At 39.6% G+C, this 27,013-nt stretch overlaps 1 protein-coding gene across 3 annotated transcripts in view; it reads left to right on the top strand.

Moving 5' to 3' along the window:
• LOC109919426 (transmembrane gamma-carboxyglutamic acid protein 3) overlaps window positions 1-26,164 on the top strand; it is a 47,788-nt gene extending 21,624 nt beyond the window's left edge. The window contains exons 2-4 of one of the 3 annotated variants that reach the window (XM_020519432.2): window positions 12,707-12,752; window positions 17,331-17,491; window positions 22,953-26,164. In XM_020519432.2, the coding sequence (XP_020375021.2) occupies window position 12,752; window positions 17,331-17,491; window positions 22,953-23,507 (717 nt within the window). In that variant the 5' untranslated portion in view covers window positions 12,707-12,751 and the 3' untranslated portion in view covers window positions 23,508-26,164. Of the gene's footprint in view, window positions 1-9,942; window positions 10,041-12,706; window positions 12,753-17,330; window positions 17,492-22,952 lie in introns of those variants that run through there. The other 2 variants (XM_048605440.1, XM_020519455.2) reach the window with 2 other exon arrangements.
• The last annotated feature ends 849 nt before the right edge of the window (window positions 26,165-27,013 follow it).

Below are 27,013 nucleotides of genomic sequence, written 5' to 3'. Positions count from 1 at the left end.
CACCAGTCATCCTGACACTTTCTGCCCTATTGTGGGCTGTTTTCCACTTGGAATGAAAGAGAGCCTGATTCTAAGGGCGATGAAATTGTGTGGCATAATCGTTATTTCTGGTGGAGGTGAGGATGTATCCGGATCAAGTCAGCAGGCAGCACAAAGTTCTTTCAGAGCTGATGGCATTGACTAAGGGAAGACACTGTGGGCAATAGTGAGAGTTGTAGAGTTTGAGCCTTGATGGGAGGTGGGTACAGGAGCAGAGAGAATGAGTGGGAGGTCTCGGAGAAGATAGTAGTATCTACACTAGTGGAGAGAATCTACCTCTTTCCTACATGCTGTGCATTCCACTGGATGGTTGATACTGCGTTGACCTGAGAGGCAACCTTAGACTAGGCTGGCATGTTCTAGTATTGTAGTCTCCACTGCTGCTCCTGATGGAAGAGGACAGCAAATAGTCCCCTGGCTGATGAGTGCCTTCATGGTCTTTAGTGAAGGCTACTGCCCTAATGTTTTGAGAGGTTGCTACCTGCATGCTGCACATGCAATGTGCTTGCCGTGTAAGCTGCTGGTACGTGAAACAGGCATGAAATTGATGTACCATACTTCCGTAGAGAAAGATATATAAACTATTGGCTGAGGACTAGGAACCTGTGAAGTTATGCACTTTGGTCAGAAGAATAAGGGCATAGATTATTTTCTAAATGGAGAAAGGCTTCGGAAATCTCAAGCACAAAGGGAGTCAGGAGTTTAGGGTTCCCTTAAAGTTAGCAGTTAAGGAGGCAAACACAATGTTAGCATTAATTTAAAGAGGGATAGAATACAAGGCCAGAGATGTGTTGCTGAGGCTGTATAAGGCTCTGGTCAGTCTGCATTTGGAATATCGTGAGCAGTTTTGGGCTTCTTTTCTAAGGAAAAATGTACTAGCGTTGGAGGAGTTCCAGAGGAGGTTTAAGAGAATGGTCCTCGGGATGAAGGGTTTGTCATATGAGGAGTGGTTAAGAACTCTGAGTCTGTACTCAATGGAGTGTAGAAGGATGAGGGGAAAATCTCATTGAAACTTACAGAATACTGAGAGGCCTGAATAGAATGGATGTGGAGAAGATGTTTCCACTAATAGGAGACACTAGGACCTGAGGGCACAGTCTCAGAATGAAGGGATGACCCTTTAGAATTGAGATGAGAGGGAATTTCCTCCGCCAAAGGCTGGTTAATCTGTGGATCTCGTTCTACAGAGAACTATGGACTCCAAGTCATTGAGTGTCTTTGAGACAAAGATATGTTCTTGATTAGTAAGGTAGTCATGGGTTATGTGTAGAAGGCAGGAGAATAGGGTTGAGAAACTTCTCTGCCATTTAATCATGGCTGATCAGACTAAATGGGCCAAATGGCCTAATTCTGCTCTTATATCTTCCGGTCTCATGGTTTACAGACTGCTGACCAACAAGGCAAGCTAGCTGCTTGTGCAATTTTGTTAATTGGCAAGGCAGGGATGGTGAGGGCAGGGAGGTGAGCACTAAGCGAACAAGCGAGCAGCCGTGAGATGCAGTCTGACCTGTGAGGTAGGTCCCTGTGTGTGCCTGTGTGCAAAACTGATTATTAATTAGATAAGTTGTGGTGTTAATAAGGTATCTAACAAGGTATAGCCCCCATTAATTGGTGACTTCATGTGCTGCCTGTCAAAAGCACAATAGATGGAGCAAGTAGCTCCCACATCGAGATAGACTTCTCATCTGATTCCATCACAAATCTCGCCATGTTCCATTTTGCTGCAACTCTGATAAGTTTCTACCCAGCATTCCAGATCTCCTGATTTACTAACTCTCTCTCAAATCCTGAAATGTTCCTGGAGAAATAAAATAAATGTACTTTTTAAATTTCCTCACATACTTTGTTGAAGTCTGACTGGTATAAGCAATTGTTTTAGAATAATTACAACAAATGCAGCACAATGTAGACAGCTCGAAGCATCATATGTGTAGCTGGTATTATGTCATTTCTAAAAATACCCAGCCTCCAAACCACCATGTGTGAAAACATTCATTTTGTTAACTCAATGTTATGTCATTGAAAGACATAAGACATGGAAAGTATTCCTGCCATTTGCTAGATAGTAATATCTCATGAAGAAACAAGAAATACATTACTATCAGCAACTACATTACGACCATTTTAGTCACACTTCATGCGCAATTCATGGTTAATATATAAAGATTTGCTTCCATAATTTTGCATGTTTACATAACAATTGTGTTATAGTGTACAAAGTAATTGTTATTTGTAATATATATGCTGGTAATATAAGGACATAAGAAAAAGTAGACCACTCAGCCTTTTAAGTCTGCACTATCATTCTATAACATGGCAGCTAAACTGCCCCAGGCCTCATCTCCTCTATTATGCCAGCTAATCATAGCCCTCATCTCCCTGATTTTTCATAACTCTATCTCTATCTATTCAGTGATCTAGCCTCCACAACAGTCTGGGGTAAAGAATTTCAGAGATAGTAGGAATTGCAGATGCTGGAGAATCTGAGATAACAAGGTGTAGAGCTGGATGAACACAGCAGGCCAAGCAGCATCATAGGAGCAGGAAGGCTGACGTTTTGGGCCTAGACCCTTCATCAGAAATGGGGAAGGGGAAGGGTTCTGAAATAAATAGGGAGGGGGGGAGGCGGATAGAAGATGGATAGAGGAGAAGATAGGTGGAGAGCAAATAGACAGGTCAAAGAGGCAGGGATGGAGCCAATAAAGAGAGTGTAGGTGGGGAAGTAGGGAGGAGATAGGTCAGTCCAGGGAGGACGGACAGGTCAAGGGGGCGGGATGAGGTTAGTAGGTAGGAAATGGTAGGAGGTGGGAGGAGGGGATAGGTGGGAGGAAGACCAGGTTAGGGAGGCGGGGACGAGCTGGGCTGGTTTTGGGATGCGGTAGGGGGAGGGGAGATTTTGAAGCTTGTGAAATCCACATTGATACCATTGGGCTGCAGGGTTCCCAAGCGGAATATGAGTTGCTGTTCCTGCAACCTTCAGGTGGCATCGTTGTGGCACTGCAGGAGGCCCAGGATGGACATGTCATCTGAGGAATGGGAGGGGGGAGTTGAAATGGTTCGCGACTGGGAGGTGCAGTTGTTTATTGCGAACCGAGCGTAGGTGTTCTGCAAAGCGGTCCCCAAGCCTCCGCTTGGTTTCCCCGACGTAGAGGAGGCCACAACGGGAACAGCGGATACAGTATACCACATTAGCAGATGTGCAGGGGAACATCATTTAAAGCTGAAACAGATAGAAATTTCATCTCCTGGAGGGTAATAAATGTCAATTCGTCCTCGCCCTCAACAACTTCTCTTTCAACTCGTCCTCGCCCTCAACAACTTCTCTTTCAACTCGTCCTCACCCTCAACAACTTCTCTTTCAACTCGTCCTCACCCTCAACAACTTCTCTTTCAACTCGTCCTCACCCTCAACAACTTCTCTTTCAATTCCTTCCACTTCCTACAGACAATTTCCCCTCGTTCAGGACTCCCCTACAAGTGGAAGCATCTACTCAACATCAATGCTGTCAAGACCCTTCAGAATCTTTTATGTTTCAATTAGATCATTTCTCATTCTTCTGAATGCTAATGAATGAGGGCCTAACCTGTTTAGCTGTATTTGATAAGTCCACCCCTTTGTCCCAGGAATCAGCCGAGTGAATCACTTTTGAACAGCCTCTGCTACCATTATATTCTATTTTAAAGACAGGGACCAGAAGTCTGCACAGTATTCCAGGTGTTGGCTTCACTAACACCCTGCACAGTTGTAACAAGATTTCCCTCTTTTTAAACTCTACCCTCCCGGCAATAAAGATCAAAATTCCATTTTTCTTCTTAATTACGTGCTAAGCTTTTTTTGTCTCATGCCCAAGAACATCCAGATTCCTCAATGCTGCACATTTATGGAGTTTCTCTCCATTTAATTGATGATATGCCTTTTGATTCTTCTACCAAAGTATCAATTCACTTTCCTGCTTTAAATTCCATCTTCCATGTTTTTGCATAGTCGTTCAACCTAGCTATAACCCCTTTTTAGATTCCTTAAATCCTCATCATAACGTGCCTTCCCACTCATTTTTGTGTTATCACTACTTTTGGAGACATTACACTCTGTCCCCTCCTTCAAGTCATTAATATAGATGACACATAATTGAGGCCATAGAACTAAGACTGGTGGCACTCCATTAGTAATGTCCTTCCAACCTATAAAGTAACCATAATCCTAATTCTCTGTTTTCTTTATGTTTAAAATAAATCCTTAATTCATGCCAATATATTATGCCCGTGAGTTCCTATTCCTATCTTATGCAATAACCTTTATCAAATGCCTTCTGGAAATCCAAGTACACTACATTTGTTAGCTCCTCCTTATCAAAGCTGTTCACTATATCCTGAAAAAACTTGAGCAAATTTGTCAGATATGATTTACCTTTCACAAAGCCATGTTAACACTTTTGATTAAGTTAGATTTTTTTAAATGTCCTTAATGGATTCTAACATTTCTCCAATGACAGATGTTAGGCTAATTGGTCTATAGTTTCCCACTTTATGCATCCCTCCACTTTTAATGGGGTGGGTGTGGAGGGGTCATATTATAGTTGTCTAATTGGCTAGAACCCTACTGGAATCCAGTGAATTCTGTAAATTTTTGACCAGTGCCTCCACTGTCTCTGCAGACACATCCTTTAAAGGCCTTAGATGTAGCTCACCAGATCCTGGTGACATGTCTGCCTTCTGTCCTAATAGGTTTATTAAAAAAAAAACTTTGTCCCTCATGATAGAGTTTGCGACAATGCTTCCTTCCATTAGCACCTTGCTTATCTGATATCTTTGGGACATTTATAGTGCTCTCCACCATGAAGACCGATGCAAAGTATTGGTTTGAATTATCTGCCATTTTCCTGTTCCCCGTTATCAATTCCCCAGTCGCATTCACCAAGGGTCCCACACTCCTTTTCGCTACTCTCTTCCCTCTTAGATACCCGTAGAAGCTCTTCCTGTTTGTTTTTATATTTCTTGCATATTTATTTTCATAATCAATTAACTCCCTTTTCAGTAGCTTTTTGGTCATCCACTGCTGGTTTTCTAAGAAAAAATTATTGATCCTCTGGCCTACCACTAGTTTTACCAACTTTGTATGCATTGGTTTTTGAATACTCTCCTTGACCATCTTGGTTAATAAAAGGTGGTTCATTGTTCTCATTGGATCCTTCTTTCTGACTTAAATTAATTTTTGCTGAGCATTATGAAATATCTGCTTAAATGGCAGCCACTGCTCTTCTACTGACCTTCCCTTTAGACTATTTCTCCAGCCACATTCGACAACTCATTTGCCACACCTCTGTAGTTGGACTTCTTAAATTTTAGGACACTTTTGAAACCTGAATTGCCTTCTGTCAAACTGAATTTGAAATGCTACCGTGTTGAGATTGCTACCTTCTAGAGCCGTGTTCTTCAGCATGTTGATCGTGATTGACTGGTTGATCACAGAGTCCCTGAGAGTCGATCTCACTGGCATCTGCGTTCCCTCACCATGTGTATCTCTAACATTTGATCTCACTAAACACGCACGATCTGTTGTTGCACGCAGGTTGATCATCACATGCCAGCATGACTTCTATTTCCTGATGCCATGACTGGAGAAAAGTACATGCTGTTGAGAGGCTTTGCCAGCTTGTTGTATTCTGTTTCAGTTTGGTTAGATGAACTATCGTTGCAGAGTAGAGTAATTTTTGTGGTGGCAATGCAAGCAAACTAAAAACAAATATACCAGAAACTGATGTGTGAAGCCAGTATATTAAAGTACTCGGAAAAACAGAATGCTATTCAGACCATCCTATCCATGTATATTCTCCATAAGAATAGCTCCTCTGCATTCTGTAGACCTGCAGTTTCTATCTTCAGCTGCTCATCTAATAGGTCCATGCAGGGCAAAGGAAAATTAAAGGAAACGCTGCCATGCATTACTGTTGCGAAGTTGGGTAGAGTATTTGATGATTGTATGATGATGGGGGGAAGAATTCATTGTCCCTTTTAAAAGATTGTGTTTTTCTTCTAGGCTTGGAGATTTAAAAAAAAATGTGCAGGTGCACAGAGAGCTCCTGAAGTTGAAATATTGTAACAACCCAGGCAGTGCTTAGTAGTTTTGTTAGTAAGGCAACCAGTTTGAAAATCAGCCAATTAATTTAAACCAGGTACATAGAAACTAAAAACCAATTAAATTTAAATCTGATGGTTTTGACAACCTAGGAGCAATCCTGTTGTAAGAAATTAATAGGTCATCAAGAGAATAAAAGAAGACGGCATTTGAAAATTAGTGTGAGAGCATCTGCCATCTAATAGAGTTAAGAACCCATCGGCTCTAATGAGAAAATCACTGGCTCTCACAGAATTCTCTAAGCCCTGAGTACCCATCATCTAGATAAAGATCTAGTGGAACTCTTAGCCAATATTCCTGACACAAGAATCGATGGAGAACTGCATTCCAGATTGCAGATCGGTAGAGAGGGTATGGAGCATTCTGGAAGACATATCCTGGCTGTAATTTCGAGAAATTAAATTTTAATTTTTTTATTATTTTGCCTTATATAAGTGGAACTTCTATTTATTGGAACAGCATACCATTAGAATTTTGTTTTACTCAGGAATACTTAGTAGTTAAGGGGGGAATTGTTTGGTTTGTTAACGGTTCAGTTAATTTGTTCACTGTTAGAATTAGATAAATAAATTGTTACTTTCTGATTTATAGAATGAGTGAAAGGTTTTCATTTCATTTAACTTCCCCTTTATAACAGATTGGGAGGTGAGAGGCAGGTTATACCACTTCTCATACTTTGTTTAACAGATTATGAGGCGAGGCGAGCTTCTCTGGGTGTTTCAATTTTAGTTACCGTGGGGGTTGACCTCCGCTTTATAACACTACATCCATTATTCCTAGCTATGAGATCTCTTATTAATTGTCCTTGAAGATTACTAGATCTAAAATCGTCTGTTCCCAGGTAGATTGAGCAACATTTTGCTCAAAGGAACAATCACTACAAATGTGTCTGACGTGTTACTCTTGCCCATCTGATTTGTCAAGATAACATGCAGATTAAAATCACATATGACCATAAAAGTGCCCTTCTTAGAAACTTCCATCATTTCCTGATTGACACTTTGTCTCACAGTGAGGCCATTTTTGGAGCCTATAAATGACTCCCATCCATGATTTCTTTCCCTTGCTATCCTCTATTTCCACCCAAACTGATTCCATGTCACAAACTATTGCACCTATGTAGTTGCTAACCAATAGATTAATCCCTTCCTTTATTAACTACGCTGCCCCACTTCTTTTTTTCACTGGTTTTCTGGAATGTTGAATGCCCTTCGATATTGAGTTCCCGCTCCTTGTCGTTCTGCAACTATTTCTCTGTAATATCTATCATGTCATATTCATTTACTTAGAGTTACAAATGCTGCATATATTCAAATAAAGAGGCTTAGTTTATTACTTATTCTGGTTCTAATCTCTGCTGTAATATTCTTCCCTCTTCTTGACACGTTCTGATTATTGCTCATTTCTTCACTACCCTGCACCTCTGTTCTCTAATTTTTTTTTTGACATTTTAAACTTAACTCCAATTGAACTACCCCATCCCACAAGCCCCCACTAATTAATTTATAACCCCATCTACAACCTTATGAATGTGATCCATCAGGTTACTGGCCCCAACATGGTTCAGATGAAGTCTGTCTTAACCAAACAGTTCTGTTTCCCCGGTTATGCTGTTTGTGCCCCATAAATTGGAACCTATTTCTTGCAGACTAGCCTGTAGCCACACATATATCTCTCCATTCTTATTTACCCAATGTTAAATTGCATGTGGCTCAGATAGTAATCCTAAGATTATTACTTCTGTGGTTTAGCTTTTTAATTTGGCCCAGGTGCCTCATAATCCTCAAGTCGGGGGAGTTCTACCTATGTTGTTGGTATCTATGTGAACTATGACAAGTGGATCCTTCCCCTCCCCTTCCAAGTCCCCCTCCATTCCAATAAGTGATATCTTGAACCTTGGCACCAGGTAGGCATCACAGGACTTTGTCTTTGCTGCAGAAAAAAGAATCTGTTCCATGAACTGTATTATCCCCTATGAACATTTAATTTCTCTTTCCTTCCTCAACATGAGTGGCGCTCTGGTCAAACTCTTATTGTCCCTGCAGTCTGTGCCCTTGTCAACACCGGGAACAAGAACACCATAACTATTGGACAAAGGCTCTGGCTGAGGCACGTCCAAAGCTAATTGGTGATTGGATTCCAATAACTGCCTCATTGGCAGTCACACCGTCTTGTGCTTGACCTTGGACAAAATTTGATGTAATTAATCTCAGGAGTCTGACTACCTCTTGAAACACACTGTTCAGGTATCTCACCCTTTCCTGATGCATAACAGCGACGTAGTTTGGACTCCGGTTCATCAAATCTGAACCAAAATTTCCTTGAGCAACTAACACTTGATGCAGATGTGGTCACCATGAACCGCACTGGGATCCACCAGTTCCCAATTATTATAGCTGCTGCACATCACCCACTCAGTCATGTCTATTCTATTTAATTAATTTGGATGTTACATATTCTAAATGTGAATTTCCTAACTATACTCCAGCTGTAGTAACATCTCCTTAATCAAACTACTTGGTCAATCAAAACCGACACAGAATATCTACCAGTTACCCAACTGTTTTCATGTGATGTCACACTCAAGCTCTGACAGGTAGAAAGAAGTTGAGGTGGTTCTGTGCTGTCAGTTTTTATGTCTGTTTTTGCTGCCATTCTTGTGCAGGTCTGTTCTTGCAGTCTGGTTCACAAGTGATGCTATTTGCTACACACTCTTCTCAGCCCCTATTCTGTAATGTAATGTAATGCAGTGTAAGATGTCATTGTCCACAAAGGGCCATAGGCTTCTCTCTCCATTATAGAGACAATTGGTTCCATATAGCTTGAGCGTGACCACTCCACAAGCATAGAATAAGGGGAGGAGCCGGCCTCCATGAACTACAAGGGTTGAACACGTGCTGCCATCTTTATTCCATGCCATACTCTATTCATCAAAGCAATGTGCTCATTGACCTGCTACAATGTCAGCCTGGTATTCAAGATTCAGTGTCATTACCCCATGGCACCTTCTGTCAAATTTATCTTCCTCTAGTATAAAACTTCTTAATTAAATCATTATTGTTTAGAACAATTTAATAAATAAATTCATCTTTAATTTTGGAAACTCTGCGGTGCAACAGAAATAAGGAGTAATGCACACAAATTTTGTGCAGTCTACTCTTCAGCATGATATGTGGTGCTGAGCGGCTGCAGCTTGCACGAGGTAAAACTCCCCGCGCTTCTTTAAAGCGGAGGTGCATTGGGCTACACCAGTTGCTGGAACATTTCCTGGAAAACTTGGGTGAAGGAAAGCAGATGGTACTAGGGTAGCAGAGAAGCCAGAGTCTTCCAACTTCTCTGTTGCAGTGCTGTAGGTCTTAGTGATGGCGATTATAAAGACGAGTGCAATCATTGTTCTGCAAGGGCCCTGCAAAGGAAATAGGAGCAGGTGGCTAAAGCAATCCTGAAGACCTAGAAAATGTCCAGTGGCTTTGCACGTCTGATTGAGATCAATGAGTACGTTTTTCAGATTAAAGCTACGACAGCACCCATCACTCATACTACCCAGAATACCACAGACCCATCACTCATCCAACAGCAAACAGGATTTCAACCTGACGTTCATATGCTCTGTCTCGCCTTTACTCGATGGTTGTCACCCTTATACCGACCCCTTGCAGCATTCAGTTATGGCAGGCACTCAGTATTGCAATACAGTTGCTTATATTCTTGTGTCTCTGTTGCAGGATAAGGTCACAGATAACTACAGGGAGCAAATGGAGAGATGATGGAGGATAGGAATGTCTGGATTCCCTGAGCTGCTCAGGGGACTTTGCAGTCCTTACCTGGTCTGGCCTACATGTGACTTCAGATCCACAGCAATGAGGTTAACTGTTATTTGCGCTCTGAAATGGGCTAGCAAGTCTCTCTAATCCAGGGCAATTAGAAATGGACAGTAAGTGCTGGCTGAGCCAATATCCCACGAACAAATAAAAAAGAAAATGGGGAGTGACGGTGGATCCACAGAGTACAAATTTGTTGTCATCTCTTATGAAGATACTAATTGGTGGCATACCACATTCAATCTGTCAGTGCTCTTACTGTTGCCAGCTCATTAGCCAACTCAGCTTGCGGTCACCAGTGCAGTCTGAACTTGCACCAGAGCTAGAGCTGTTTGAAGTCATCTGGAAGGCCTGTTTTTTGTCTCTTGCTCGCATACAAAAGACACTGGGATAGGCCTATTTAGCAAGACATAGGTATGCGTAAGGCAGACAGTCAGGGCATGAATAAAGGTGATTAGATAACTTTGTATGCTTATTTTTAAAAAATCCAGTTAGCTTTTATTTTTGCACTCTCACCCATTGTACACTATTATGCTCAGTGACTAGGGGAATGTATGGTGTGGCACTGTTGATGAATAGGAAATAGGAGTTGTGTTTCCTGACCCAAGAGTTGATGAGCTGTTCATAGCCCAGGCGTAAAAGAGGTCTGCCTATAATGCCTTCACCCTTCCTGTTCTTCTTCTTGATCTTGTTGCAATACTCTGTGCACCTTACCTGCCCTCTAGCTAGTGGCAGTGGGTATAATTTAAAGAATGTATTACACGCAACAGATCACCGTGGTTTATGATGTTCTATCTGCTGGGCTTCTCCGGAATGGCTGAAGCTTTGGAAATGACATTTCTCAATGCGTGTGGTTTACTGTATGACATTTTGTAGGGCATGACAGTTATAATGATGCACATACTGCACATGAATGTTAGTTTACATACTGCACCATTAGCCATGTGGTCAGCAATAGAACTTGTTGCACTTCATCTCTTTTTCAGCAGTTTGTCTTTTTCTCAGAGACCTCTGTGCATTTTCCAAATCATATTGTATTCCAAGGGGATTATCTACTAGTGCACCTATGTCTGCAAGCAACTAGTTTGTGCAGGAGCCTTGAAATAAGAAAGAAATTCCTTCAGCACTTGCCATAACGTATTCTCTAGGACTTTGTAATTTGGAAAAACCATAGAAAACACCAAACACTGTAGAAGTAGAGCAATAGCCATAAGAAATCAAGGAGCAACATATTTGGAAGCTGATGATCCCTTTGAATAATGCTGGTGAGAAGAATTTTCTTGCTGCTTAATATGTGATTAGCTATGTGAAATTGAGAGGGTGTTGGCTGAGACAATTAACTCAAAAATGACACTGTTGATATCAAAGTTGTCATGATACTGCACACTACTGGCAGCCATTCACTATGTGCAGGACAGTGTGGGATTGAGCATGATTCGCACTAAAACTGTACACTTGTGCCATGGAAGACAATTTGAAGTTCCAAAGGCTCTTGGAGTCCCTAACTGAATGGGCAGTAAAATTGCTTGTCCTAAATATTTAAGGACTTGCGTTCCTCTGGGTGTTGTCAACCTTCTTTCCTACCACCAGGTTTGCTTAATATTCATAGAATTCCTACAGTGTAGAGACAGGCCCTTCGGCCCAACGTGTCCACACCGCCCCTCGGAACATCCCACGCAGACCCATCCACCTATAAACTACCTAATCTACACTCCTCTGGACACTATGGGCAATTTAGCATAGCCAATCCACCAAGCCTGCACATCTTTGGACTGTGGGAGGAAACCCGAGCACCCGGAGGAAACCCACACAGACACGGGGAACACATGCCAACTCCACACAGACAGTCACCCGCAGGTGGAATCGAACCGGGTCCCTGGTGCTGTGAGGCAGCAGTGCTAATCACTGAGCCATCGTGCCGCCCTCTTATGGTCAGGCACATGACAAACCATCACACAGCCTCTTCCAGAGGTCTGCAGGATCACAGCTGCAAGCCTTCAGTGAGTTAATTCACTCCATGTGATATCTTTAATTGTCTTTAAACTTCAAGTGGATTCTCCAATAAGTGTCATTTTCAAAGAATTTGCTATCTCTGCTTATATTTCTTCTATATTGTTTCAAGTCATGTCTCGAGTCTTTAACTCCAGTGAGGAAAGTGGGTTAGAGTAAGGAAAAGAAATATTCAAAGAAAATCAGGGACATACCATCAAAACTGAAAGGTGCATACGTGAAAATTACAGCTATTTGTTTAGGGTAATTTATGCTTGTGAAGAAAGTATTGACCTTTGACTGGCAGCTGTGTAAATTTCCTGATTGATATGCATAATCAGTGATATTTTTGTGAAAGCTGTATTTGCCGTATGTGGTTTGTTTTGCTGTATCCACTCATAAAATATTATTCAGAAACGAGGTTACGTTTTCATGCAGTCATCTAATGCATTTTTTTAGATTCTTGTGGATCGAACTGTTTTCCGTGACAATCTGACGTCCAATTGGGTGCTCCTAAACAAGAATGCTTCATTGTCAGCCTCTGAATTAGAAATGATGGCTCAGCATAGGGCTATTATGTTTGATTTAACAATTGGCTGACAATGAACACATTTAAGTTATTTCCTATGATCAACAGCTCTATATTTCATGGTTACAGATTTCTGGTTCTATCTGGCTACTCAACTATTGCTACTGACAATAACTTTTGTCTTGTTGACAGGTGTATGTGTTCTATCCAGGGGACAACTTCAGCGGGCAAGCAAGAAGTGAGTTGAATCATTTTTGTTAATGGAATCGTTTCATGAACATAAATTGTTACATTTAAGATCCCTTTTTTCTGGTGTCAACACTTGTTTTAAACACACCCAATATGGATACTGAGAACCTTATTTTATGGTTTATAATCTGGGGTCTTCTGTAAAAGTAGCAAATATGTTTATGAATCTATCAGTGGAAGACCAAACAATTTTCACGTTAGAAATTGCCAGGAAAGTTCAGTATAAAACAAAATAAAGCATTTTCTGCTTTTGTCTAAGACTTTGGTTGAGTCTCGTTTCAGAAATCATGCCCAGCTTTGTTTTTTTTTCACCCATCTTATAACACCTTAGCTGCCCAGATAAGATTAAAAGCCTAGATCTACTTGTTCTAAAGTTGGGATGATCTGGTAGATGTATTTAAGAGCTTTATGGATCTAGGCAATAATTATTTCCATGGATTATTTCATTCAGCTAGGAGGACTGAGATCATATTGACTAATTATATAAGACCAGCACTACTTTAGGCATTGGCAGGTTATTCTTTTCTCAGTTGATAGTATACCTATGGAACAAGTTGCAGGCTTGGATTGATTTGCTGCATATTTCATTAGAGCGCTAGATCAGTTCCTGCTTGTAACAGGTTGACAACAAAGAAAAGGTAAGGGGAATAGCAAATGATATAAATCAGAGTCAATCTGAACTCCTGAGGTAGTATAAATAGTCTAATTAGTTCAGAATTTTCACTGATATTTTCTTCCCAAATTGACTCTAGTTTTCTTAATCTGATGTGCTTTCTCTCTTGGTTGATTACATAACTGATGGTGGGTTGAGGGCATTATGATCAGGATTCTGTTGATCAGCTGAATAGATCAGCCTTTTTTCCCCACTGTGTCATTTTCTTATGTTGAAAGTAGAAGTTGCTGGGCCTGTTTGAGCCATTCCTTGTGATTTTACTTGCAGCCTTTTCTCATCTTAAAAGCTATTTTTTTTCAGCTGGCACCAGCTAAGACTTATTTATCTGTTCATGTATTTTGCTTTCTGTTTTGTAGCTTTCCTGCATGTTTTCTTGCCTCAGGATCTTCCAAAACACTCATTTAACCAGCTGTCTGAGTTGCATATTCAATTTGGTGTTGGGTTGTCTCCTCCCTACCCATGCAAAAGTCCCGCTTCTGCATTGGCGCCTCCAATTCTCCATGTTTCGTCAAATGTATCGGGACTAATTTTGGAAACACTGAACTCCTGCTGCTGACCTGGAACTTAGCTATTATTCTGTCCACGAACGCATGCGCTGTCTCTTCCTTTGCTGACATTACTACCATGTTCCTGCCCACCATCTGCTTCCTGGAATCTCCCTGACTGCTCCTTTTTGTCCTGATGTTCGCTCTGCTGCCTTTTAGAGGGGAAGAGGGGACAAGGCGGAGGAATTGGATGGGAGAGAGTGAGAAATGGTGAAACATGATGGGAAAAGATTTTTTGACACTCTGTTTGGTCTGCTATCTTTGTTGCAGGTAATGTATTGGGATGTCATTATTAGAGTCTGGGGAATGTGCCCTTTGCAGCTGTAGCATCAACAAACATTGTTTTCCCAAAAATGTCACCAGGATATTTCAAATTAAGTTGTGAAAATTAAAAAAAAACTATCAATATACTCCCTGAATACAACCCTAAATTCATTCAGAATGTTGGTTTTATGGAAAGATGTTAGTTCCCATAATCCTGGAAATTTTCAGGCATGGTTCTGTATTGAAACTATATAAGAGTTTAATAATGCTTGTACGGCTTAAGAACTGAACACTTCTGGTGTGTATGCAAGATATTTTGGCACCTACCCTTATTGCTTTACAGGTGTGGGAAATGGTGGAAGATCGTTTTGTTTGGTTGAACTGGGATCAACTGTTATTTTTCAGTTGTTGAGGGAAAAGAATTTTATTCTGGCAGGAAATGCAATCACAACAAGTTAATGTGACTTCAAAGACCCATTAACATTTTCAATTACGCACATAACTGAATTTGATTTGAGACTTTGGAATTTAGTTTGTTTCAGAATATGAAGTATTTATGGTTTCATTTGCATCAGAAACTACATTATGAATGCCTTATTTGTGCTTTGTCCTAAATTGAAGATTGTAACGACACTATAGTTTTCAAGATTAAGTTTATTATAGTATGAATTCTTTACTCTATGCTAATTATTTTATTTTTAGGTGAGTGTAATGCTATTATTACATATAAGGTGAAGCATGATCGTTCTATCTCTGCACAATATCAGTCATAGAATCTACTCAATATAAAAGAGTGACATGTGAGAGCACAATTTAATAGTTTGATGCCTACTTGATAGTTTTTAAATACATATCCAGAAACAAGTAGATGAAATTTTACATTGCAACAATGCCATCATCTCCAGGTCTTACATTGTTAATGCATTGCTAAAGATTGCTGTCTGTGGAAGTTTACTAGTAACGGATGCGTTTCTTCTGAAGCTCCTGATTAGCGTGCGGTTCCATTGGTAAACATGGCAGCAGTTGGAATTCTTTGGATGTAATTAATTTGGGCATTCATTCAATAATTCATCAAAATGGCAAAGGTCACTTCCACAGGTTTTCTGATTGAGTCTAGGCTGGTTCATTTAATGCAAGAGCACAGTATTTACAAATTGGTCTTCCTAGATCCGTAGCCTCTTTAGTGTGAATGTACTAGTTCTGATAAACATAATCTAATTATATTGCACTTAGTGATATAGCTTTTTTAAACTCTTTTCTTCACTGGATGTGAGCATTGTTAGCAAGGTCAACATTTCCCCATCCTGAATTGCCATAGAGTCATACAGCATGCAAACAGACCCTTTGGTCCAACTTGTCCATGCTGACCAGAACATCCCAATCTGACCTGGTCCCATTTGCCAGCATTTGGTCCATATCCCTCTAAACCTTTCATATTCATTTACCCATCCAGATGCCTTATAAATGTTGTTATTGTACCCACTTGCACCACTTCACATGGCAGCTTTTTTCATACATGCACCACCCTCAACATGAAAAAGCTACCCTTCAGGTCCTTTTTAAATCTTTCCCTTCTTGCCTTAAACCTATCCTCTCTAGTTTTGGCTCCACCCTAGGAAAATGACCTTGGCTATTCATCCTATCCATGCCCCATGCGCCCCCATGATTTTACAAACCTCTATAATTTTATCCCTGAGCCTCCAACACTCCAGGAGGAAAAAATCCCCAACCTATTCAGCCTCTCCCTATGACTCAAACCTTCCAGTCCTGGCAACATCCTTGTAAACCTTTATGCACCCTTTCAAATGTAACAACACGATAGAAGGGTGCCCAGAATTGTATGCATTACTGTAAAAGTGGCCTCACCAATGTCCTGAACAGCCATAACATTACATTCCAACTCCTATACTCACTGTTCTGACCAATGAAGGCAAGTGTGCCAAACACTTAATAAAAACCGAAAGAACTGCGGATGCTGTGAATCAGGAACAAAAACAAAGTCAAAAACCTGCAGCCTTCCGGACTCAATATCGAGTTAAATAATTTTAGGGCCTAAACTCTCCCATGTCCCAGCCCCCAATGCCACACACCAGGCCTTGTTACCAGCCTGCCATTATACACCACCTGTTTTTGGTCATTAATAGTCCCCATTAACAACTATTCACCCTCCAAGCCTGATCGCCATCAACTCTTTGTTTATTCAGCTACTCTTCTCTCTCTTTAGGCTCTGTCCTATCGTTTACTCCCTACTCCAACCCCCTCCCTTTTTTCTGCATATGAACTGAAGTTTTCCCAGCCACCATCAGTTCTGAGGAAGGGCCACCGGACCTGAAACGTTAACTTCTTCCCTCACAGATGCTGCCAGGCCTGCTGAGCTTTTCTAGCAACTTTGTTTTTGTGCCAAACACCTCCTTTATTGCCCTGTCTACCTGCAACTCCACTTTCAAGGTCCTTAAGTTACCAGCTATTATTTCCTTAATTGTTGACAATTTTGTGTTTCTATTCTAGTATTTTGAAGGATCATGGCCAAACTGTTGACCCATTTTTCTCTTTCAGATAGCGATTGATCTATTTTTCCTTTTCAGTATCTTGTGTATTTGGTTATCGTAAATTAAACCTTTTCTTTTATTCAAATTGAAGTACCTCATAGGGGTCTTTTGAAAGAAAAATTCTCTCAACCTGTCAACATGATTAACCAGAAACAAGTTATTGTCAAATCTGTGATTGATGTTGGGCCATTGCAATATCTCAATCCATGGTCAGCTCCAAATCAAGAAATATATGTCATCACTAGTCAGTTCTAGAGCCTTGCAATGTTTTCCAGTCCTGGTTAACGCAGATTTGACCTTTTGTAGTATATATTTTCCTTTCTTCATGAACTGAAAGCTCTATGAAGTCTATGTATCTGTTAGCAGATCAAAGCAGATATAACACATTCCTGACTTTATCATTATTGTTTTGGTATTTACATTCATCTCTCAGATCAATGCAAGGCATCCTGTCAGTTTTTCAAGTATTGAAAATCTTTCTAAGACTTATTCAGAACTGTACTAGTAAGGTATAAATGTTCCCATTCCCCCTGTAGTGTTTCTCACATCCAAAGATGCCAACTCCATTCTGAAGCGGTTTCCAAGAGCAAATCGTTTTCTAGAAGAGATCCGGCAAGGCAGCATTGAGCGAGAATGTATGGAGGAGATCTGTGTGTATGAAGAGGTAAAGGAGGTATTTGAGGACAATGATAAAACAGTGAGTGTATTCTTCAGCTTTCACCACCTTGATTGATGTGTGTAAAATCTAATTAGTGTTTAATGTACATGCTTTTATTGTGTACACACAAAATTTACTTCTAGTCTGACTAACTGTGAAACTTGAACCTTTGGCAGATTTCACACTGGTAGTGAGTATCGTTCTGGGTCGGGCTGTGGGATATACTGATTTATTATTTAGAAATACACCATCAGAAGTAGAACTAAACCATAGAGTGAGTAAAGTCACAATTTGATACTTGCTGCTGAGTAAGCTAAACCAATCCAAGCAGGTGTTGATAGGGACACTGTAATTCATCACAGAACCCTTCGATTAGGGATTTTAAAATATGAGCTGTCACGGATCACACTAACAATTATCATAGATATATTAAGCTGGAAAAATGTGTTAATGTCAATTAAATGCAGCATTGGAATTACCTCTGATGTTCTCCAGGACTCAATGGCTACTTGAACGGGTACCGTCTGGTTACTGACAGCATATTCCAGCCTGTATTGGGGGTGGATTGAAGAAAGCTGAAAAAAAAATTGAATTTTAAGATCAGTATATGTAGCCTGTTTTTTTTTCCTGACACCTGTATCTGCTTCTATTTTTAAACATTGTTAACTTCCATTGACATATTACTCTATCCATTCTCTTTCTTAGTTACTTTCCAAGCTTTTTTTAAGAAAAGTTATGTTTTTGCTGTATCAGTTTTGTGCTTCAGAACCATGTTTTAGTAAATTCTCCTTCCTAAGGATCATTATTGTTGGAAAGTCGTAGGGATAATTTTGCAGCAAGATTTATTAATATGAATGCAATTAAATTGCCTCATCACAATGTCACTGAGCTTAAAAAATGTAATATTGCATATTGCTTTTCATCATCTGTAATGGGATCAATTGACTGGAGTGTCCTGGGGTTGGGGAGTTGAGATTTGTTGCGGTAAAATGCTGATTGGCAACATTATGACCATTTCATCTGGCATAAAATGTACAGTGTGAACAAGATTTCTGAAGATGTTTTGAGCTGAAATTTGCCATTTTGCAAACTACCTGGTTGGTTTGCATGTTATCTTTGCATTTCTACAAAATCCATTTGAATTTGGCATTGATTGATGAAATGAACATTGTTCTCCATTGTATTACTTCTGACGTTCATGTACCATTTCTACCATAGCCTCTAACCTATAAATATCCAAGCCCTGGTAGACTCATTGAATCAAGTTGTTCTTGCCTCTCAACTGACTTCCTGCATATCAATTTTTTTTTTTCTCTTCCTATCCATTGTTCCCATCTAATCATCCAATGCCCTCTGCTACATTAACAATTATTGTTCCCTAACCCTAACCATCTCCTTTGACTGTAATCATCTGATCCTTTTATACTTTCATCCTACCAGCGAGATATTCAGAGGCTTTTCTGCTGCTTCCTTGAAAAGCAACCTGACTAGACCCAATCCACCACCAATTTCTCTATCCAAAACAACTTCTACCTGCATTAAACAACTTCTCTTTAACTCCACTCACTGTGTTCAAATGAAAATTTTGATTTGGAAAACTCTGGAACTCAGCTATCCCTGTATTTACGTGGATAACTGGACCATTCTTTGTTCCCCACCTATTCAGGACCCCCATGACCCACCTCTTTTGTAGTACATTGAAGAGTGAATCAGAGCTGTTTCTTGCCTTTTCATCGAAATGTCATCAACATTCCCTCTGTGACACTCTCTGGTCTACTGGTCATCCACCCTAACAACTGCTCTCTTTCCCTTGTCACCTCCTTGTAAAACACAAGAGACGTCCTTTTGCTTCTCCCTTCCCACTATCTATTAGTAGGGCAACAGTTTACATTTTTCAATTTAATATGTTGTACTCACTGCCCATGACACATCCTCTACATTTTAAACAGTAAATGCAATCTGAGTTATTATATGCACGACCACGAACCTGGGTTTCTGTTTTCTTTAATTTTCTGTTTAACTTACTCCATGCTTCACTGTACTCCGTACTCCTGCTGATGTGGTTTAACAAAAGCTTTGTAAAACTGGAACAATGCTTCCTCAAGTATAAATTCAACCTGCCTAGCTATGAAGGCTAATGTTCCATTATACCTTACTTTTTACACCTATTATATTTCAATGATAAATGCACATGAATCCCTAAGTCGTTTTGGAGCTCCACTATTCCTAGTTTTTAGCTATTCACACGTTATTCAGGTCAAACTTTTTGGTCCAACATGAACGACCTCATATTTGCATACATTGAACTTCATTTAGCGCTTTTCACCCACTCACTTAATCCTTCACTGTCTTGTTATAACGTTATGTACCTGTCTATACTAATTATACCACTGGGCTTTGTTTTATACCATCAGGAAACTTGGATAAAGGCTTTCCATTAAAATATCTAGGTTATTAAAGAAGCAAACAGTTGATGCCCAATGCAGATCTTGATAGGGTGCCATTAGTCACTTCCTTCTAACATGCCCATTATCTCCACTCTCTGTTTTCTCCCCATCTAACCAATCCCCTAAGCAGTGAAATAATTATCCTTCAATTTCATGACCTTTACTTTTTGCTAACCTTCTCTTCTGTGGAACATTTATTTGAATGCCTTAAGGAGGATCATATAAACTACATCCAGAGACATTCTTATGTCATTTACTTTATTATAAAGCATTAAGTTAGGTTCATTGGATTTAACTTACCTCATTCTGATGAGCTCAAATTTCTAAAGGCGCCGTCATTCCCTCTTTCCAGTAGCATCTCCAAAAGAGATATTAGATTGACAGGTCTATAATGTTTTGATTTCTATCCCTGTGTTTTTCTCTCTCAATATTCTTAAATAATGGAGTTGCATTTACAATTTTGGAATATAAACGAACAATTTCTGAATTGAGAGCTGTTTGGAAGATTGTGGCTAAAGAATCTGCAGTTTCCTCACCTCTTTTAAAATCCTGGGATGGGAATCTTTAGTTCCGGGAGGGTTTCCATGACGTAAATAAAACAAGATTCTAATAGTATGCTGTTCCAATAAATAAAGTCCGATTTATTAAAAAATAGAATTTAGTCTGTCAAAATTACTGCCAGATTATATCTCTCCTGGAATGTTCTGTGCCTTCTCCGTCGATTCTCCTGTCAGGAATATTAACTAGTTGTGCCGTAGGTACCCTGATGATTTAGATGGTGCTTTCTCTAAGACATAGAGGAGTCTGTGAGATCCAATGATTCTGTCTTGCAAGCTAAGCGCTGTTAGCTCTGGCGGATGGCAGTTAGCTCTGGGGCTTTGTCTAGCTGCCCCCTTCTTTTATACCCTTGACGACATTTCAGTATTCCTTACAATAGGATTGGTTCTATGTTGACAAAACCATCAGATTTAAATTGAATTGATTTTTGGTATCTAAGTACCTGGTTCAAATTGATTGGCTAAATTCAAAACTTGTTGTCTTGGTAAAAACTGCTGCTTGGCCTGCTAACTGTACGGCCTTTTGATACAACTGTTTCAATTTGAGTGCTTTCTGTGTATTTGCAAACTTTCATGCTGCTGCTCACAGACATCCGTTTTAAATCTCTAAGCATAGAAAAAGGACATAATCTTTTAAAGGGACCACGTAATGCTTTCCCCCCCTAGTATTTTACCAAATTCTAACTTTGACTCCTAACCCACAAGTACTCTACCCAATTTTGCAACAGTAGCTCTTGGGCTAAAATTTGGTTTACTACTTATTAAATCTTAGTAACATCCTCTTTTTGGTTCAACAACACTGCTTGAGAATACTATCTTGAATACACTCAAAATAATCACTACCTTTCTGACACAAGCTACTTTACCCTTGCAGACAAATGAAAAAGACTTTGTACCCACCCTGAGCTATTGCTGATTTGCGACTAGTTAATGAATATAGTCCAGGGAATTTCATGCTTCACCTAACCAGTGCTTTACTTAATTGGGATTTCTAGATAGTACAATATTCATGGAATCTTACTTAGAATTAAACATTCCTGAGTTGAGTCATAGTATGGATTGCGCAATATCATTAGATGGCACAGTGCAAAGTATTCTCTTCTCTAGGACTAATATCCTTAAGTCAAGCATATTCACAAAACATACTCTGGAATTTGTAGTTGTATGCTGGTGTATAGTGTTGTCAAATTTCTGAGTTATGACAGGGAGTGTGAAAAATCTTCCCCTGCAATTAATCAAGCACACCATTCATTGCCTCAACTGAGCAATTTGGGGAACGTGACCGGGGAAACAGTAAACTTGCTCCTGTGTACAGCAAATTAAATGGCCAAACTTAATCTTTTCCCCTTTTATTCAATCCTTTCTTTCCTTCTCCAAAGGTACTGGTCTTTGTCACTCCTTGAAACACCTCACTTGTGGAGATTTGTTGTGTATGAATCGGAGGGTACAATGTGGATTACTGAACTGCTGAGGGTATTGAAACCATTCCTCATCTCATTCTCAGTTCATGTCTGAACATTTACACTATCAGCAGGGATCGTTGAATTGTAAGAAGGGTCCCAACCCGAAACATCAGCTTTCCTGCTGCTCTGATGCTGCCTGGCCTACTGTGTTCCTCCAGCTCCACACGAGATAATTTTCTGCCTCCTACTCCAGAGTGCCAAAGCTAATTGTAGTGTTCCATGTGCCACTCTAGCTGAGAGCAGATAATCAATACAGACTGGAAGATCAAACTTGAGATTTTTTAATTGATTTGTGGTATGTAGGCACAGTTGCCAAGACAAGAATTTATCGTGCATCCCTAATTGCTATTGAGATTATTACCCACTTGTAATTGCTGTTGTTAGGTGCCTTCTTGGCAATGAAGTACTTGTTGGATGATTTCAGAGGGCAGTGAGCCACGTTGCTGTGAGTCTTTCGTCGATAGTTCAGTAGGTCAGTCCATGCAAGATAGCAGATTTCTTTTTTTAAAAACTGTTATGGTGAATCAAATGGATTTTTAATAACAATCTGGTCACCATTTTTATTACAGATTCATTGCATTTAAATTTCTCAGCTGTAGCGGTGGCATGTGAACTCTTCTTTAATTAATCCAGGCCTCTAGTATACCTAGTCACTTTCTGAATGACTGGCAGAGTCCATTTTTTTTTTCCCTCCTCTTTTGTACAAGCATGTGGGAATTTACGCTCTTGAAAGCAGCCAGTGGAGGAAGATCCAAGCAATTTTTGCAATATGGAATGATTTTTTTCCTTGCTCACCTGCGTGGCATATCCAATCTTTGCTTCAAGTCTATTTAACGGTGTTAATACGTCAGATCAGGAGTATCTGCATGGCTTTAAGTTCACTAGTGTGAATAAGACATTTAAGTAAAGTATACAGTATATTAGCTGTGAGACATTTTCTGATCTGTTAAAAAGTGAAGTATTAATAATTGTAACGTGAACTTGATAAAATTGAGGACTTGTTTCACATGTAAACCTTTCTCTTTTTTAAAAGATGGCGTTCTGGAAGGAATATACCAGCAATTTGTACACAACACCCAGCAACAACTCCGGCCTGCGTGTGGAGCGCACTGATGCAATCTATGTTGTCGTTCCTCTCCTGGGTGTAGCACTATTAATTGTTATTGCACTCTTTGTGATCTGGAGGTGTCAGCTGCAAAAGGCAACTCGACGCCGCCCAACGTACTCTCAAAGCAGGTATCTGACAAGCCGCACGACACGGAGCTTGCCTCGAGTTCTTGTGCATCGGGAAACGTCACATGCTCAGACAGATGCGTCTCATCATGATCAGGGCAGCAGACCACCTTTAGACCGCAGTGAACCCAGTGCCCCGCCACCAAACAGAACTTTGTATGCACAAGATCAATCTGCATCGGTCTCTTCTAGATTGTCCAACGCCACTCCCCCACCTTCATATGAAGAGGTTACTGGACATGTGGAAAGCAGTGGGGAGGAGACAAGCACACCATACAGTGACCCACCACCAAAATATGAAGAGATTGTTAGAGTGCATTCTGCTGTATCATCCCAGAACACCACTAACAAGTAACTTGCTGGGGATTTGAGAGAACTAAATCAGTGATGATAGCATGTTGATGTGAGTGACCTCTTGCTTTCAGACAACAGTCTCTGCCTGCGGTTACTTGGATAAAATTTACTTCCAGAAACCATGCAAGTGTCCAGGTCAGATGGTCCACTCAAGTAAAGCAAACTTTTAGTTAGATGAGGAGGCCAATGGAAATCAGTGACTTTTTGAAACAAAATTGGGTTGTGCTTTCTCAGTCTGGGAGGTTTGTCTTGTAGAGACACGGTAATCAATTTATCCTGCAATTCATTATGCAGGGTAAAGGAGGTGCTTTACCCCCTTAAGTGCATGAAAATACCCTAACTGTAACCAAACTAAATTGGAAAAATAGGCTGAATGAGCAGGGGTGACTCCGTGTTACCACTGTAGTGATGGAAAATGCCAAATTGATACTTGTTATACGTGATCCTATTTCTTTATTAATACAGCACCACTGCCAATTGTGTCATATTTTCACATTACTCACAAGGCTTGTACACAAGCATGAAGAGTAAATGCTGTAAGAGTCTTAAGAAAATGCAGTGGCCTTGATCAGTCCTTTGTTTGGGATCTGTAATGTATTTTAGTTTAAGCACAGAAGAGAAGGTATGCCTTATAAGCAGACTTCTGCTTCCTCAGTTTATACTTGAAATAAACTTCAGGGAATGGGACAAAATTCATGTTATTGGTTAAGAAATCTGCCACAGGTGCATATTGCAAAGTGACAACCCACAATTCCAGGCTTGGGGGAGTTTTATCCAATACCCCTGGTCTTTACTCTGATCAGCTGTGTTTTGAAATTCAGAATAATTTTTAAAAATCCTGGTGACTGAGTGATAATTCACAGCTAAATTTGTGCCCATGAAGGCTGCAGATTTACCAGTCTGACAGGGGTAAGTGCTTGCTGGAATAATTGATGTGATATTTGGAAAACTTCTAAGGAATACGAAACTTAAATAATATAATAATAGTGTATTATTAATTACTTATTTATCAAAGTGGGAATTGATTGCTATCTCATTTTGTTCCGCTGCATTTTTATTGAGTTTTGGAAAAAAAACTGAAAGTGTGAGTGTCTGCTTATTAAGCATTGAGGAAATAGAAATGGATGATTGCATGTTTCACAAAGGTGATATTGAAATTCTGTACAATTTTTTGTTGCTGAAGAGTGTAAACAAATAGCCGTAACCATCTTCACTGATCCTGGAATCCTAATTGATCCTCTAGACTCTTTCAGAGGTTGAAATTTCACATGGTCTGAGCCAACAAAATGTGTCATGTCATTTTGGGTCAGTAAATTATATTTATTGACAGGATTAGTCAAGCATAGAGGTTTGATAAAGATTTTACCACATGTTTTTTGGTTACTGAATCTCACAGATATTCAGGTGGGAAACCTACATGCAGGTAAGTTAAACCCTTCAATCAGTGATTTACAGTCTTGTAAAATATGGCTTCAAAATAGCTGGAAAAGTCTTGACTATGTATCATATTTGCAATTTAATAAAGATCCTCCTCCCATTCAATAAGGATTCCATTGGAGCAGCTTTTTGCCATCCAAATGTAATAGACCTTGGATTCCTTCATGGTCCAGTTACACCCTAGAAACTATTCAGGAGCTGAACTTCTTAACTCCTGCTTCCTAGTATCCTTGTTAAGGTGACCTGATTGATTTTAGGAATGTATTGTTTTGGGCTAATCATAATGAAACAAAGCTAGTAATTTGACTTTCTCCTTAAAATTCTTATCCATATGTTTAAATCACTTTTTATCTGGCCACTCCCTATCTTGGAAACCAATTCTATAACCTTATTCTCTCTAACTTTCCAATTTGTACGCATCCTTCCTTGACTTAGTCCCCTTACTGGGAAGAATTGCCTTTAGTAGTCAAGCTCCAATGCTTTGGATTGCCCTCCCTATCTTTTTTGGAGGCATTCCTCAAGACTCAGCCCTTTGATGCAGTTTTTAGTCACCACCCCCAACCGCCACCATCACCACCTCATTTGTCTTAACATTCCCAGTTCATCTGTTTATACTACTGTGAAGCACCTGGCTTTTTTCTTTACATTAAAATGTAGAAGATTATTCAGTTGTTGCATTTGTGAGGGTACATCATATGGTGTACTTTATTCAGAGAATAATTTTTTGATCTTACTTCTTGAATTATTTTCTGACGTTTATCCTGTGTCACAGCTTACATTATCCTCTTTTTTTTTAAGCCTTCCCAAAACCATTGCATTCTTGAATGATTTGAAAATAAAGGAAATTTAACAATAATTCATATATAAAAATATAATAATTACATAATTAATTTTGATTTTTTAAAAAATCTTCTGAACGGAGTTGAAATGCTGTTAGATTGGATGGTGGCTGGGCTACCTTCCTTTCCCATTGCATTCATTTTAAAAGAAATTAACATAACTATATAAACTTTAACATATTTCCAAACTAATTTCTTAGTGCTTTGTGCATTGTAAAATGATTGAAGTGTGCCCTGCTTCAAACACTCTCCTGTGGATGTTATTGGTAGCGGCACCTGACGTGATTCCTTTTTAGAATTGTGTTGCGTGGATCAATAAAGTTGTGCTTTTTTTTTGAAAAAAAAGTCTGTTTGAGATTCAGTATGCGCTAAAGTCCACTGAATGCTAATAAAATATAATTATGGCATCACAGATGCAATCTCTTGTACTTAATCTTTGGTGCTACTTCACAACTTTGAAAATACACACATCTCTTACTTGAGCAGCTGAAAATAAATGTTTTCCTGTTAATTTCTGACACTAAAAGTTGAATTGCAGTAACACTGTTTAATTTGAATTAAAACACTATTCAGAAATTACATTCAAATGATGGGAAATAACAAAATTAGTACATAAGATTCATCATAGCTTGCATGGTGAGGTCCATCTGGTTCTGGGGTTAGAGACTGGATAGTGGATCTGAGTTTTGCTTCTTTTCAGTTTGTGCTGTCAGATTAATTAAAGTGACTATCATGCTTGTCAATTTTGAAACAGTACATTTTATGATCTTTTCAGAATATGGAAGTGTTGGAAATAAGGAGAAGTTGGTGCAAGAATCATTTTGATCAATGATAGTGAGCAAGTTAATGTAAAGTGCCAGATGGTGCTTCATTGTCCAAGCTTGTTGGTGTTTGAAAGTTTAAGTTGCAGAATAGTCCACAAATTATATTTTGTGCCCAGTTTGTTATATCCCAAAACACACAGGTGTAGAATGTGGATCTCTAAAAGAGGCTTGTTCGTAGTCTGGTATTCTACTCTCCATGATTGCATTTTGAGCTCCTAATCATTTCCCTTGTTAGAAACTAACAGAAACCATTTGTAAAGAGTCCCCTTTGGTATATTTTCTTACCAGCCACTGGTGGTTTGTGGCTGGGATGGCTTGCTACTACTAGTCCTCATTTCTATTCTCCTTACAACCAAACTTGAATTAGGTTAACAGCTCCTAGTGGAACAATATAACAAAAACAATGT

This window comes from Rhincodon typus, chromosome 14 (assembly GCF_021869965.1).
Source record: "Rhincodon typus isolate 14 chromosome 14, sRhiTyp1.1, whole genome shotgun sequence".
In the NCBI taxonomy this organism is placed as follows: domain Eukaryota; kingdom Metazoa; phylum Chordata; class Chondrichthyes; order Orectolobiformes; family Rhincodontidae; genus Rhincodon; species Rhincodon typus.
This window is presented reverse-complemented; position numbering and strand designations above follow the sequence as displayed.